The 14,930-nt window shown below is 38.1% G+C and overlaps 1 protein-coding gene across 6 annotated transcripts in view; it reads right to left on the reverse strand.

Moving 5' to 3' along the window:
* CARF (calcium responsive transcription factor) overlaps window positions 1-14,930 on the reverse strand; it is a 109,431-nt gene that overhangs the window by 19,560 nt on the left and 74,941 nt on the right. Inside the window, exons 17-18 of one of the 6 annotated variants that reach the window (XR_009352052.1) lie at window positions 14,072-14,210; window positions 2,300-2,462 (exon numbers count right to left, since the gene is read on the reverse strand). Coding sequence is in view for 1 of the 6 variants with exons in the window: in XM_059168373.1 (XP_059024356.1) it covers window positions 14,190-14,210 (21 nt within the window). In the remaining 5 variants the exon portion in view is untranslated. Of the gene's footprint in view, window positions 1-2,015; window positions 2,463-11,570; window positions 13,717-13,738; window positions 14,211-14,930 lie in introns of those variants that run through there. The other 5 variants (XR_009352051.1, XR_009352050.1, XR_009352048.1 and 2 more) reach the window with 5 other exon arrangements.

The following is a 14,930-nucleotide window of genomic DNA, read 5'->3' on the forward strand; positions in this document are numbered from 1 at the left end:
AGATGAATGGATCAAGAAGATGTGGTATATATACACAATGGAATACTATGCAGCCATCAAAAGAAATGAAATCTTGCCATTTGCAACAACATGGATGGAACTAGAGCGTATCATGCTTAGCGAAATAAGTCAAGCAGAGAAAGACAACTATCATATGATCTCCCTGATATGAGGAAGTGGTGATACAACATGGAGGCTTAAGTGGGTAGAAGAAGAATAAATGAAACAAGATGGGATTGGGAGGGAGACAAACCATAAGTGACTCTTAATCTCACAAAACAAACTGAGGGTTGCCGGGGGGAGGGGGTTTGGGAGAAGGGGTTGGGATTATGGACATTGGGGAGGGCATGTGATTTGGTGAGTGCTGTGAAGTGTGTAAACCTGGTGATTCACAGACCTGTACCCCTGGGGATAAAAATATATGTTTATAAAAAATTTAAAAAAAATAAAAAAATTAAAAAAAAATGTATTACTATATAAAAATAGTGAATGCTGATGCCATATTTCACAAAATAGCATCTTCTCCACTTGCTTTGTATCTATGAAATTTTAACTACTTGGTTCATCTGTGGTGACCTGAATTATTTTGCTCCTTCTTTTCAGTTTAACATTCTAGTTTTTTAAGTATAAATGTTTCTCAATGTGCCCTATTACAGACAGGAGAAGAGAAAAAAGTGATACTTTCCCACTAAATTGTTTTTATCAACTAGTGGGCCCTCCTGAAATTCAGTACCCATCATTACCATCTTTAAACAAATGAGTCTCTGTTCACATTAAAATATAAGGAATTGCTTTTGTGAAGTCACTTGATCACAAATCAACATCTCTTATGATCTTCCATTTGAGACTTAATCACTTTTTTTTTTCAAGATTTTATTTATTTATTTGACAGAGCAAGAGCGGGAAGAGCAGGCTTCCTGCCAAGCAGGGAGCCTGATGCAGGACTGGATCCCAAGACCCCAGGACCATGACCTGAGCCAAAGCCACCCAAATGCCCCTCAATTTCTGTCTTAATATATAGCACGTGTCTTTGAATAGTCCTCTATAATGCAGGAGTCTCTGAATCTGAGTTGCTCAGGAAGATTTCTACCTCCTTAATATGCCCCTTTGGACTTCCTAATATGAATTTTCTTAATATGTGATCACAATTGGGCGCCTGGGTGGCTCAGTGGGTCAAAGCCTCTGCCTTCGGCTCAGGTCATGATCCCAGGGTCCTGGGATTGAGCCCCGCATTGGCCTCTTTGCTCACCTGGGAGCCTGCTTCCCCCTCATTCTCTGCCTGCCTCTCTGCCTGCTTGTGATCTCTGTTAAATAAATTAAAAAATATATATATGTGCATCACAAAACTTGCCAGATGATTATAAGCATAATCCCAAAATTTGGTGACCATTTTTAGTCATTTCTAAAAGATTCAGTAGTAAGTAGAGTATTAATTTAAATTGATCAACACAGTGGGAAATTATTTTGTGTTTGGATATCCTACACTTAAGCTTAATTCAATTTTCCACTGTCATGACTAGATTTTCACCTCTGTTTTTCTTAATTTTCAATCATCATATCAGAACAAATTATTTTATAATCTTAGGTACCTACTAAGTCATCTGGTACTGATGTGTGACTCCGATGTTGGCCATTTTTAAATGCCCCCTTTAAAAAAATGTGTTTAATAAATGTGCTTTTTAGGCCTTAGATTCAGATAGACAATTCTGCCCTTTCCAGATAATGGGGGAAAATTATTTAACCACTTTGAATCTCAGTGTATTCATCTAAAAAATGGGGATAATAATGCCTTGCTCATAACGTATCAAACCCCAACTTCCTTACAACTCACCCATTCTTTGCAAGGGTAAATCTAAAAAATGAAAATTCATTTTATTGTGTTGGGACAATCAGTTACTTAAAAAACAAAACAAAATAAAAAAAAAAACCTCTATTTAAACTTTACCTGTACTCCACACCAAAATAAGTTCAAAATATGGGGGGAAAAGAAGACTTAAAAGCAGTAAGAAATTTTAGATAAATATTTATTTGTTGTCTAAAGGAGAAGAACTAAGTATAGGACTAAGCATTTTAATTATCAAATTAAAGGGCAAACTAGAAAAAGGGAAAAAGAACTATTTATAGACAGAGTTAAGACATTTAATATATAAAACATGCTAGGTTTCACACCATAGCCTTGGAGAAAAAGTGGGATAGAACTAATATATAGACACAGTAAGAAATCAGAGACAAAAACAGGCATTTACAATAAAAAACAAACTATATATGACATTTCTGTATAATAAAGGATTTAACTCACCTTTGTCTTTGGTTCGTGGGAGTGAACTAAGTTCCCAGAATTTCCCAAGTAAAAGGAATGTCTGTTACTCATGAGCCCTTTGGATCACATCTTAATTTATGCAAATGAGGTTAATCATGGTGGGCCCTAGATAGCTTCGATAGTTCAGGATGGCTGGTTATACCTGAAAGACCAACCATGCGATTATAAGGTTGGGACTTTCAATCATATGATATCAACCCAACCTCCTGACGTCTGGGAAAAGGAGGCAGCTAGAGAATGAGTTTCACCACATGCCAATTATTTAATCAATTATATCTATGTAATGAAACTCCAAGAAAAGTACCAGTTATGGAGGTGCCTGAGTGGCTCAGTGGGTTAAAATCTCTGCTTTCAGCTCGGGTCATGATCCCAGGGTCCTGGGATCGAGCCCCTCGTCAGGAATAAATAAATAAATAAATAACCTTAGAAAGGTGGTCCTTCCTGGTTGGTGTGCACATGATATCATGGGAGGGTGGAGTGACCTGATTCCATGAGGAAAAGGAATGGGAACCTCTGCATTCAGGACTCTCCCAGACCTCACCTTAAATGTCTCTTAATTAGGCTGTTTCTGTCTTGGATCCTTCTAATAAACTGTAATTGTTAAATATAGTTCTGAGTCATTCCAGCAAATTATCAAATCTTCAGAGGTCATGGGATTGTCCCAGATTTGCTGGCAGCTGGACATGCAGGTGGCCTGGGGACCCTATTTTTGACTGGTGTCTGAAGTAGGGGCAGTCTTGTTGGAAATCATGCCTTTCAATCTGTGTGGTCTGTGTTAACTTCGGGTGGCTGAAGCCAGAACTGAATTGCAGTATACCAGCTGTTGTCAGAAAAAAACACTAATTACATATGATATATTAAGAGATGCATGAAAGAATAGTTGCCAAAATATTAATGGTGGTTATCTCTGGACTGATTTCAGGTGATTTTTATTATTTTAAAAACATCTTTCGTATCTTAATCAAATTTTTTATTACAGTCATGTGTCATGTATATAATGCAGGAAAGGATGCTTCTTACACTGTAGGGAGAAAAAGAAGCTCTTGAAGACATACTAGTAGGTAAGGAAACTTAAGATTCTGAATAGTAGGCATTATATGATCCATTTACTTTTATATATATGTTCATGTATACTTATATATACACATTTTAAAGAATATAGAGATCTATACATATCAATAGAATAAGAATAGGAATACTCTACTCTAAAATGCTGTGGATAATGGTTATCTATAAGGAAATGGGTCAGCGAGGAAGTAATTTCCTATGCATATTTCCATATTTTAATCTTTTACAACCAGAGATCTGCTCGAGTAATAAAAGAAAAACAATGATCCCATAAATATGTTTTTAAAAAATAAACAAAGGACTGCAGAGAGAAAGATAGAATTTACGAACATTACATAACACGGGATTCACATTGGGCTGTTCTTCCACTGATTTACACTCTATCCTAAGAGTTAACTTTCCCCATCTCTTTTCTACTGCTTTTCCCTAAATGTTTTTCATTGATCTTAAAAAACCAAATGACTCAAAGATCTCAAAAAAATATTTAAAAATTAAAAAGAAATGAAAAAAATTTTTTTTCACATTAAAAAAATAAAGGCCAATAGAAATTTATTTTCTTAGCTGAACAGCAATATAAAAATGGACTAGTGAATCACTGCTCCGCCTTTTGGCTAAGATCTAAAAATGGGCTATTGAAAAGACTGTATTTCACATAAAAATATATATATGAAAACACCTAATGAAAATGTTAATTTGAACTAAAGGTTTTTCAAATTAGAAAGTCTTTAAATTATATTTCTCATGAGGATGTGATTTTTTAAAAAGATTTTATCCATTTATTTGACAGACAGAGATCACAAGCAGGCAGAGAGGCAGGCAGAGAAAGAGGAGGAAGGAGGCTCCCCACCGAGCAGAGAGCAAGTGTGGGGCTTGACGTGGGGCTCGATCCCAGAACCCTGGGATCATGACCCGAGCCGAAGGCTTTAGCTTTAACCCACTGAGCCACCCAGGTGCCCCGAGGATGTAATTTAATGCACAATCAAAAACTACTTTGAATAGACAAACAGTATAACATTAATGGGAAAAAAATTGATAATATTAATAGAAGTAAAAATGCTTATGCTGGGGCGCCTGGGTGGCTCAGTGGGTTAAGCCGGGGTCTTCGGCTCAGGTCATGATCTCAGGGTCCTGGGATCGAGTCCCACATCGGGCTCTCTGCTCAGCAGGGAGCCTGCTTCCTCCTCTCTCTCTCTGCCTGCCTCTCTGCCTGCTTGTGATTTCTCTCTGTCAAATAAATAAATAAAATCTTAAAAAAAAAAAAAGAAATTTAAAAATGCTTATGTTGTTTGAACAGTTTATTTTATGTGTAGGAATCCAAGTCAAAAACATAGAGATGCAAAAAATGACTTTTATACAAAAAATATTTGGCATTAAAAATATTGAAAATATCTAAATGTTCAACAATCTGGGGATGAATAAAATGGATGTGAAAAACATGCTATGCAATATTATGCATCAATTAAAAACAATTGTGAAGAAACTTTCAATACGATATAGTGTTTATTTTTTGAAAAAGCAGGATTTATAACTGTATATGATCCAAATTATGTTTAAAGAGGACAAATTACTGCAGTCCTCTCTTATCCGTGGGAGAAATGTTCCGAGACCCTCAATGGATGCCTGAAGCCATGGACAATACTAAACCCAAACAAACTATGTTTTTCCTATATGTACCTATGATAAATTTTAATTTATAGATTAGGCACAGTAAGAGAGTAACAACAACTAGTAATAAATTAGAACGACTGCAAAAACGTTTGTACTCTGAAAATTACCTTGATCAAACAGGAACCGAACCTGTAAAACTTATGTATCAGGAAATGCAATGATACAAAAAGGGGGTTAAAAGAAAGATTTTCCTATCTATAAAATCCTCATTAGATCCACTTCGTGAACAAACTGTTTGGTTTAATAGCTTTTTATTACTGTTCTGCATCCAGTCCCTGTTGACAAATACTCCCGTCATGAGAAATACTATGACCATATTTGTAAGGCCCATGTGGATAGTTGCCACAAGTCCTGGGCACCACATAGTCACGCTATTTCAGAGAATCATTGAATTCTATCATTCAGCCTCAGTCTTCAAGTTGCAGAGGAAGAAATCATGGGCCAGGAAAAGGAAATGGTTCCCCTAAGGTAATTCAGCTGATTTAAGTGACAGAGCTAGTCTTCTGTTTCTACTACTTCACAACTTTAGATATCTCACAAACTACTTAGCAGCACCCATTGCTGAATTTCACACTGCAGTCATTTCCTGTGAAAACACTTCTAGCCAAAGGGTGTAGACAAAAAAATGAAGAATTAATTGAACAACAAATTGCAGGGCATGTTTAGGAGAAATTATGCAGCTAAAGGTTGTAACTAAATGAACTTCATGATCATTTAAAACCCACTCTTCCTCTTTCATATTTTTTAAAGTGGAAATGGGTAAAACTCTAGCTTCTGTAGTTGCTACTACAGAGTTAAAGTCTATGGAACTGTAAACTCTAGTGTAATTAAAAATTAAAATGATCTGTGTTTCCATGGAAATAAAAAGACTCCATGAATAAATAATCACTATTACGCAACTGATACAGAAGGCTGTTATTTTGAAAGCCACAAATTGTATTTTTATAGCTACTACAAGCTAGTTATTTTTTTTCCTATATCATTTGGTTAAACCCTTCTAGAAGAATATCAAAGCATTACAATGTAATGTTAATCCAGCCTGAACTGAGAAGTGTCTTCTTAAGATAGTTAATATATTTATATAATTCTAATCATTTTTTAAAGGCAGAATTTATTACTGCCACCTAAACATATTTTAGGCAAAAGCAAAATAAGTTAAAAAGTTTAATGTTTAGGGGCGCCTGGGTGGCTCAGTGGTTTAAGCCTCTGCCTTCGGCTCAGGTCATGATCTCAGGGTCCTGGGATGGAGCCCCACATCGGGCTCTCTGCTCAGCGGGGAGCCTGCTTCCCCCTCTCTCTCTGCCTGCCTCTCTGCCTACTTGTGATCTCTCTCTATCAAATAAATAAATAAAAATCTTAAAAAAAAGTTTAATGTTTATTAAATTAAAAGTTTAACAATGTATAAAAAAGATAAAAATTGAGAGTTAAAGGTAGTTTTAAAAAGACTAGAAGGGGCACCTGGGTGGCTCAGTGGGTTAGGGCCTCTGCCTTTGGCTCAGGTCATAATCCCGGGGTCCTGGGATCGAGCCCCACATCAGGCTCTCTGCTCTGCAGGAAGCCTGCTTCCTCCTTTCTCTCTGCATGCCTCTCTGCCTGCTTGTGATCTTTGTCTGTCAAATAAATAAATAAAATCTTTAAAAAAAAAAAAAGAAAGAAAGAAAAAAGACTAGAAAACAGGGGCAATTGGATGGCTTAGTTGGTTGAGTGTCTGCCTTATGCTCTGATCATGGTCATGATCTTGGGGTCGGTGGGGAGCCTGCTTCTCCCTCTCCCTTTGCCCCTCCCCCATTGTGCAACCGTTCTCTGTCTCATAAATAAATAAAATCCTTTTAAAAAAAGACTACAGTGAATCTTGGAACACTGAAAAAAAGAAAATAAAATTAAGATGTTAAAAAATAAATTAAAAAAATTAAAGACTACAAAGCAGAAAGACAGACTTTTCTGAAATATTTTTACAATCAAGTCTAAAAATCTGACATGCCTCACTTGTAGGGGAGTGTTATATATAAACATGGTTTATTAAGGGCCATTCAGACTGGACTTACCACCTTATGTTGTAATGTCTCTTGGACACCTCTGTTATAATACATTGTATACACTGAATATGTATTTGTTAACTGAAGGGTAGAACAGATTGCTTTAATTAGCAACTAACGTATTCTGAGATACTTTCTGCCCCAATTTTTCCTCACAGGTTCCAAAGTGGACTTAATTTACCAGTTTTAAGTATTCTTGGTGTTCCTTTTAATGTCTTACATGTATTTCCTGCTCCAGCTAACCTGAATGCTGGAAGGCCTCAGGGCTAGATCCTGGGCAATCCTCTTCTTTATCTGGATTTTTTTCCTCAGGTGGTGTCTCTGTTCTCTAGTTTCCCATTACCATCCGTATGTTCATCAATCACAACAATGTTTATCTCCAATCCTGACCTCTAGACTTAGAACTCTAAGTGCCTACTTAATATTTCAATTTGGAAGTCAAAACCAGACAGGTTCAAAAAAGAGCTCTTGCTTTTCTCATCTGAATCTATTCCTCCCCTCAGTTTTCCTCAACTCAGTAAAATTCACTACCATTCACACAGTTGCTCAAGGGTGAAACCCTGGCTGGAGTCACTCTTCATTCCTTCCCTTCCTTCACACACATCCCCACATGTCCTCCCCAACTGCCAACCAGTCAGCAAGTCCTGATGATGTCACCTCTAAAATATCTTCTGAATTTGTCCATTTCTCTTTGCTTCCTGTATTGCTATCGCTCTGGAGCTAAATGACCTAAGGTCTCACCTGCGCTATTCCAATCATTGAATTGCTGGCCCCATTTCCATTCATGTCCCTTCATAACACATTCCTTTACAACATATAAACCAGGTAAATCACGCCTCCATTAAAAACCCTCTAATGGGTTTTGTTTTACTCTGAATGATATTGATACCATAATTACCATGGACTCCAAGGCCTTCTGTACTTGACTGACCTCATCTCATACCACCTTCCCTATTGCTTCTAAGCTAAAACCACACTGGCCTTTCTGTCCTTTAATACCCTTTTTCCACCTCAAGGCCTTCGCATTTACTATTCCGCCTACCTGTGAAGCTCTTCCCTCTAATTTTGAATGATGGTTCCTTCTCATCTGTTGAATGCTACCTGCCTAAAAATACCCCTACCAATAACCTGTTGATAAAGAAAAACTAAGTATTTTGCTTATTGCAGTAAGGAGAACACCACCTTGACAGACCTTAGTGGTGTCTCTGAGGAAGAAGGGCAAACGTAAGATATTTATGAGTCTTGGGATGCGGGGAGTCCAACTTCAGTTCTTCAATGCAAGGGCCTCATTAGTATTGAGTAAAGTCTGCAAGGCTGATGGGGAAACCTCACGTCAGAGAGTCCTCCTTCTCACAGAAATGGGATCATTTTCATACTTTTGCCGTCTCAGCCATTGTCTGGGAGCAGCCTGCGGGAAGCACATCTTCTGCACAAGCACAGTGGTAGATCCAGAGCATAGTGGCTGGGACCATTTGTCAATTACTCCATCCGCAGCGGCTCATTTTCACAGCTGTCATGGCCGACCTCTTGTGCTGAACAGACTTCTCTCTTCCTACAGGTCAGAGGGCCAGTGTTCCGTGGTTCTTCTGGGTCCATCTTCCCGAGAGGAAACTCAGAAGGAACCTCTGACACTATGGTGGATCTCTGGAGTCACAACTGGCATTCATGCTTATTCTAACTAACCCTCAGCTATTACCTCACCAGGTCTTGGGGGCTTACTGGTGGGACTGATGTAGGAAAGATGTTAGGGTTCAGGGCCATTGGCCAAGAAAGAATTCTTGAGACATCTTTGGTGAAAAAGGTGGTTTTATGAAATCAGAGGGACAGGACCCATGCACAGAAAAAGCAGCACTGGGGTCATGAGGAGTGGTGATTCTATACTTTCAAGTTGGGAGGGGGTTACGGATAGTGTAAGGCTCTAAGCAATATCAGAAGGTTTCCAGGACACTGAGGGGGCTATTGCTAGGAAAAGGTCATCTATTACTGTCTCATAAAACCTTAGTCATGAGACCCTTCAGATGGATATCTGACTGCCAACATGTATCTTGGGGTGGAGAGATAAAGGAAGTTTCCAAAAGAATTTTTGTATGTTAAACTAGACTTATAGGATCCTGGGGGTCAGGCTAACACGGTCTTTTCCCCATAGCAAAATATTAACATTGAGGCAGCTGAATTCCTAGAGGAATGTCACTTGGCCTATTGCAAGGATTTGTCAATGGGATCTTTAATTTTTCTTTTGCCCTCGTTTCCCATATCAGTAGGACTCAAATTGGGAACCTCAGCAGTCCCTTTAGGGGACTGAGCTATTGTTCTTACGCTGACACTGCTGCATGCATCCATTCAGTTACAGTGGGGCATGGAAATACAAGAAGGTGTCCAAATGAATCGTCGGGGTTCCACCTGCAGTCCCCCTGCCTATGTCTTCCTGCTGAACCGGGTTGATCACCCCTGCCACAATGCTGATGCCTCTTCTTACCTGCTGGTGCCCAGACACAGGGATGTCAAAGTGCACTAACAGCAGCCTTATCTTATAGTTGAACAAAAACACTGTGGTCCCTCTGGCAAGAGTATGCTCCCTTTGGGGAGCAGGACCTCCATCCCTACAAGGGATGGGAAGAATAAAATCTCTCAGTGTGTCACTGGGAATGTTATCGGGGCTGTTTGGTGACTGGACCCATGTCAGGAACACAGCAACATACAGAGTTCTCTGGAATAAGGCATACATTACATCTTCAAGGATGGCATCAATCCTTTCAGAATGTTGCCTCTGAGTTAACATTGAAGCTCTGCTTTTAGAAGGCCACTTCAGCTTTCTATCAAAACATCATACTAACTACAATTTCTTTGAGAAACAAACCATACACATGGTTTTGCCTACATAGTCCTATCTCTCTGTAATTTACAGAATATAGTCTTACTTGCTCCATTTAACCTAGATGACCAACTTTTATTTCTTCCTAGACAAAACTAGAAGACAGAAAATAAGAATTGTTTAGTTCTTTTTCTAATGAGTATGTTTGTCATATTGTCTTTATAAATTATAAGGAGATTATGTATATAACAAAATCCAGGGATGCCTGGGTGGCTTAGTTGGTTAAGTGTCTGATTTTTTTTTTCCTGCTAGTGTATCTTTTTCTTTTTTTTTTTGGTAATTTTTTTTCAGTGTTCCAAGATTCATTGTTTATGTACCACACCCAGTGCTCCATGCAATACGTGCCCTCCTTACTACCCACCACCAGAGGCTGATTCTTGATCTCAGCTCAGGTCTTGATCTCAGAGTCATGGGTTGAAGCCCCAAGCTGGGCTCCACGCTGGGTATGGAGATTACTTTAAAAATAAATAAATAAACCACATCTTCTTGATCCATTCATCTGTTGATGGACATCTAGGTTCTTTCCATAGTTTGGCTATTGTGGACATTGCTGCTATAAACATTCGGGTGCACTCACCAAATCACATACCCTCCCCAATGTCCATAATCCCACCCCCTTCTCCCCAACCCCCTCCCCCCGGCAACCCTCAGTTTGTTTTGTGAGATTAAGAGTCACTTATGGTTTGTCTCCCTCCCAATCCCATCTTGTTTCATTTATTCTTCTACCCACTTAAGCCTCCATGTTGCATCACCACTTCCTCATATCAGGGAGATCATATGATAGTTGTCTTTCTCTGCTTGACTTATTTCGCTAAGCATGATACGCTCTAGTTCCATCCATGTTGTTGCAAATGGCAAGATTTCATTTCTTTTGATGGCTGCATAGTATTCCATTGTGAAGTGTGTAAACCTGGTGATTCACAGACCTGGGGATAAAAATATATGTATATAAAAAATATATGTTTATAAAAAAATAAAAAAAAAAAAAATAAATAAATTCCAAAATTATTTTCACATCCTGTATATCTGCATCTATTTTTATTTTTATTTTTTTAAAGTAAGCTCCAGGCCCAATGTGGGGCTTAAACTTGCAAACCTGAGATCAAGAGTCAAATGCTCTACCAACTAAACCAGCCAAGAGTCCCAATCGATGTCTGTTTTTAAACATGTAAGAATAGCAGTAAAATAAAACTGTTCAGTGACCAATGTCACTCATTTTTTTTCTTTAGAGTTTGTCCAAGTATTCAAAGATCATGTATCAATTAACTCAGTTTAACCTTTGTTTAAGGTCTTTAAGTTAGCTAAGGAGCTAGAAATTACCATTTTAGTTAAATATGAAGTGTTTTTTTTTTTTTTTTTTTTTTAAGATTTTATTTGTTTATTTGAGAGAGAAAGAGAGCACAAGCAAGCTAGGGGGCAGAGGCAGATGGAGAAGCAGACTGTCCCGAGCAGGGAGCCCCAAGTCAGGGCTCAATTCCAGGACCCTGGGATCATGACCCAAGCCAAAGGCAGATGCTTAACTGACTGAGTCACCCAGGTGCCCCAAATATAAGGTCTTTAAGAATTTTGATATTATAGGGGCGCCTTGGTGGCTCAGTGGGTTAAAGCCTCTGCCTTCGGCTTGGGTCATGATCCCAGGGTCCTGGGATTGAGCCCTACATCGGGCTCTCTGCTCAGCAGGGAGCCTGCTTCCTCCTTTCTCTTTCTCTGCCTCTCTGCCTACTTGGAATCACTGTCTGTCAAATAAATAAATAAAATATTTTAAAAAAAAATTTTGATATTGTAGAAATAAGATTATAAACTTTTAGAAGATACCTATCATTACAATTTTATCTAGTTAATCATGATTCTAAATTTTTGTAAGCATAAATAATTTGTAGAAATGAAAATAATTTGTCCCATAAATCCAATGCAAGAAATTATATAAAGTTTAAATTATGAGATGTTCAATCTTCTTATATAAATTAGCATATCCTGTTGGCATTAATGTGACTTTTTTTTTCATTAATGTGACTTTTTAAAGTTAGGAAGATAATTGTTTTTTAATCCTTTAAACCAGTGTGATTAACTCATTCTAATTTGTCCAATGATTCCTCTATCAGGAATATCTTATGAACATTTTCTGCATGACATATAAACTTTGTATTCATAAATGAAATTATAAAAACTCTTTTAAATCCTGCCTCAAAGCCCTTCATTTTGGAATCAAGGTTTTTTTCTTCTTTTCTTGCAGTTTTTAAAGACTTCATTTATTATTTTAGCAAGAGACACAGAGAGAGAGAGGGTGAGCGAGCACGGGGAGGAGTAGAGGGAGACAAGCGGACTCTGTGCTGAACATGGAGCCCAGTGTAGGGTTCTGTCTCATGACCCTAAGATCATGACCTAAGCCAAAATTAAGAGTCTATGCTCAAGTGACAGAGCCACCCAAGTGTCTCTTTTCCTGTAGTTTTAACCAGAAATATCTCTTAAAAGCAATTTTGAAGAAACAGAAGCACAACACAGTTTAACGATTTTTCTATTTTAGAAATTCTTTACTAGACATTCCTGGACTGTACACGTAATGAGAGAATAATTGTTTTCATCAATTAATCTTTAATGTTTCCCTAGGGAGGGAAAAGAAGAGGAATAGAAATTAAAAACGAGAGTGGCCAGCTTTAGTCAAATACAAAATTATCACTATAAAAGACTAATTATCTCTGCTTAATTAAAGCGAGGGGAAAGTTTAGATGCAGGAAAACCTATTTTGACATACATGCACACAAGAGAGGATGAGGGAGGGGAATCAGTCATTACCACTGGTTTAAACTGTAATTGAGGCCCCTTGATAATTTGATTTTATATGATAAAAATGCCAATAATTGTTAATACCTTAAGTATAAAAATGAGAGGGGTATTTCTTATATTAAAGTGATCTTTCTCTTTTAGAGTAGTAAAACTCTTTATGGGGCATTTTGAAGGGAAGGAAAAAAAGTCAGAAGGAGAGACAGGACAGAGGGACATGGAGGAACACGGGACAAAGAAGTGGATAGAAGAATAAAGGACATCATGGTCAAATTGTGGTTTGAAAGGATTTAGAAAAGACAGTTTTAAATTTTTCAAAATTTTCTCTTGCCTTTGCCAAAGAATCTTTTAAGGACGCAATTTCACAATCCCTTCAATATATTTTGGAATTTTCCTCTTGCCTTAAAATGTGTGTGTTTGGGATATTGCTTTCTTTTTGCTTCAAAGTACCTCCCCAAATGGAACAGTTTTGTTTATATCAAAAGTTTCCCTGATTATAACCAATTATAATTATATAACTGTATGTAATTATATATATGTATATGTAATTATAAACCAAGTATAATTCCAAATAATTCTTTTTATCATTTAGAAAGCAAACAAGACACATTTTGATTCTAGCATAAATACATTTAAGATGCAGGAGTCCAGTCCAGAATGGCTGCAGAACCAAACTAAAGATAAACCCATGAGTCTGGCAACACTTAGCCAAATGTGAGTCTTGAATCTTGGGGACTCCCTCCTAAAGAGAATCAGGCTTTCATGGACAAAACAAAAAAGAGTGGGCAAAATTCTCATAAAACTTTCATAAATGACTTGAGACAGTTTTTCCAAAGGATGGCAGTCTGAAGAGAAACCTTCTGAACCCGCAAGTGTGCACCCATCTTTGTCCGTGTGCACTTCCTCTCATAGATCCGCAACGAAGAAATGACAAGGACAAACAGTAGTGTTGACAGTAATAATGCAGATTTCTACCAAGTAAAAGTTTTTCTGATCAATCAATGGATTTTTATTTTATTTTTTAAAACATATATTATTTATTTTTTGACAGACAGAGATCACAAGTAGGCAGAGAGGCAGGCAGAAAGAGAGGAGGAAGCAGGCTTCCCGCTAAGCAGAGAGCCCGATGCGGGGCTTGATCCGAGGATCCTGGGATCATGACCTGAGGCTTTAACCCACTGAGCCACCCAGGCGCCCCAATCAATGGATTTTTAAAGAGTTTATTCTGACATACCACGCTCAAACTAAACAAAACAAATTAAATTTAGCAGCTGGAGTATTTGATTAAAAAATTAGAAATCAGAGCTCAAACCCACATGAACTTACCTCACCATTGCCATAGGAGAGACCCTGTGCAGGAGGCTCAAAACGCCTCATAAAAGCATGCTGTTCCCAAGATGACCAGTTTTGATTAGAACTCCAAGACCGTCAAATGCTGGCTCCTTTAAAATACCTCCAAAATAACCTGTTGATAAAGCAAAACTGAGGTTTTTGCTTATTGCAGTAAGGGAGAATACTATCTGGATAGTCTTAGCATCTCACAGGGGAAGTTAGTGGTGCAGTATTTATGAGTTCTGGGATCTATTTTTTTTTTTTTAAAGATTTTATTTATTTATTTGACAGAGATCAGAAGTAGGCAGAGAAGCAGACAGAGAGAGAGAGGAGGAAGCAGGCTCCCTGACGAGCAGGGAGCCCAATGTGGACCCTAGGATGATGATCTGAGCTGAAGACAGAGGCTTTAACCCACTGAGCCACCCAGGTGCCCCTCTGGGATCTATTTTAAGATGAGTTGCAAGGCAGAGGATCTGACTAGAATGATACAAAGTTTATACATAATACCTTTTTGATTGGACAGTGGGAGGTCAGAGTTTAGAAGTGATTCTTTCATAATCTTTCGCCTTCTTAGACTAATCTGTTATTTCCTCCATAACCTCAATTGTCCACTAGGCTGGAACTTCTTTGATTTACAACGCTTTTTCCTTTGTTTGAATTGAAAGTATTTATCACACCATTTTATGACTAGTTGATGAAAAAACTGTCTGCCACAAGGTGCCTACGTGGCTCAATTGGTTAAGCGGCTGGCTCTTGATTTCCGCTCAGGTCATGATCTCTGGGTAGTGAGATCCAGCCCTAGGTAGGGTTCCCAGCTCAGCAGGGAGTCGGCTTGAGATTCTCTCCCTTTCCC

The sequence above is a fragment of the Mustela lutreola genome, chromosome 3, assembly GCF_030435805.1.
Source record: "Mustela lutreola isolate mMusLut2 chromosome 3, mMusLut2.pri, whole genome shotgun sequence".
Taxonomy (NCBI): domain Eukaryota; kingdom Metazoa; phylum Chordata; class Mammalia; order Carnivora; family Mustelidae; genus Mustela; species Mustela lutreola.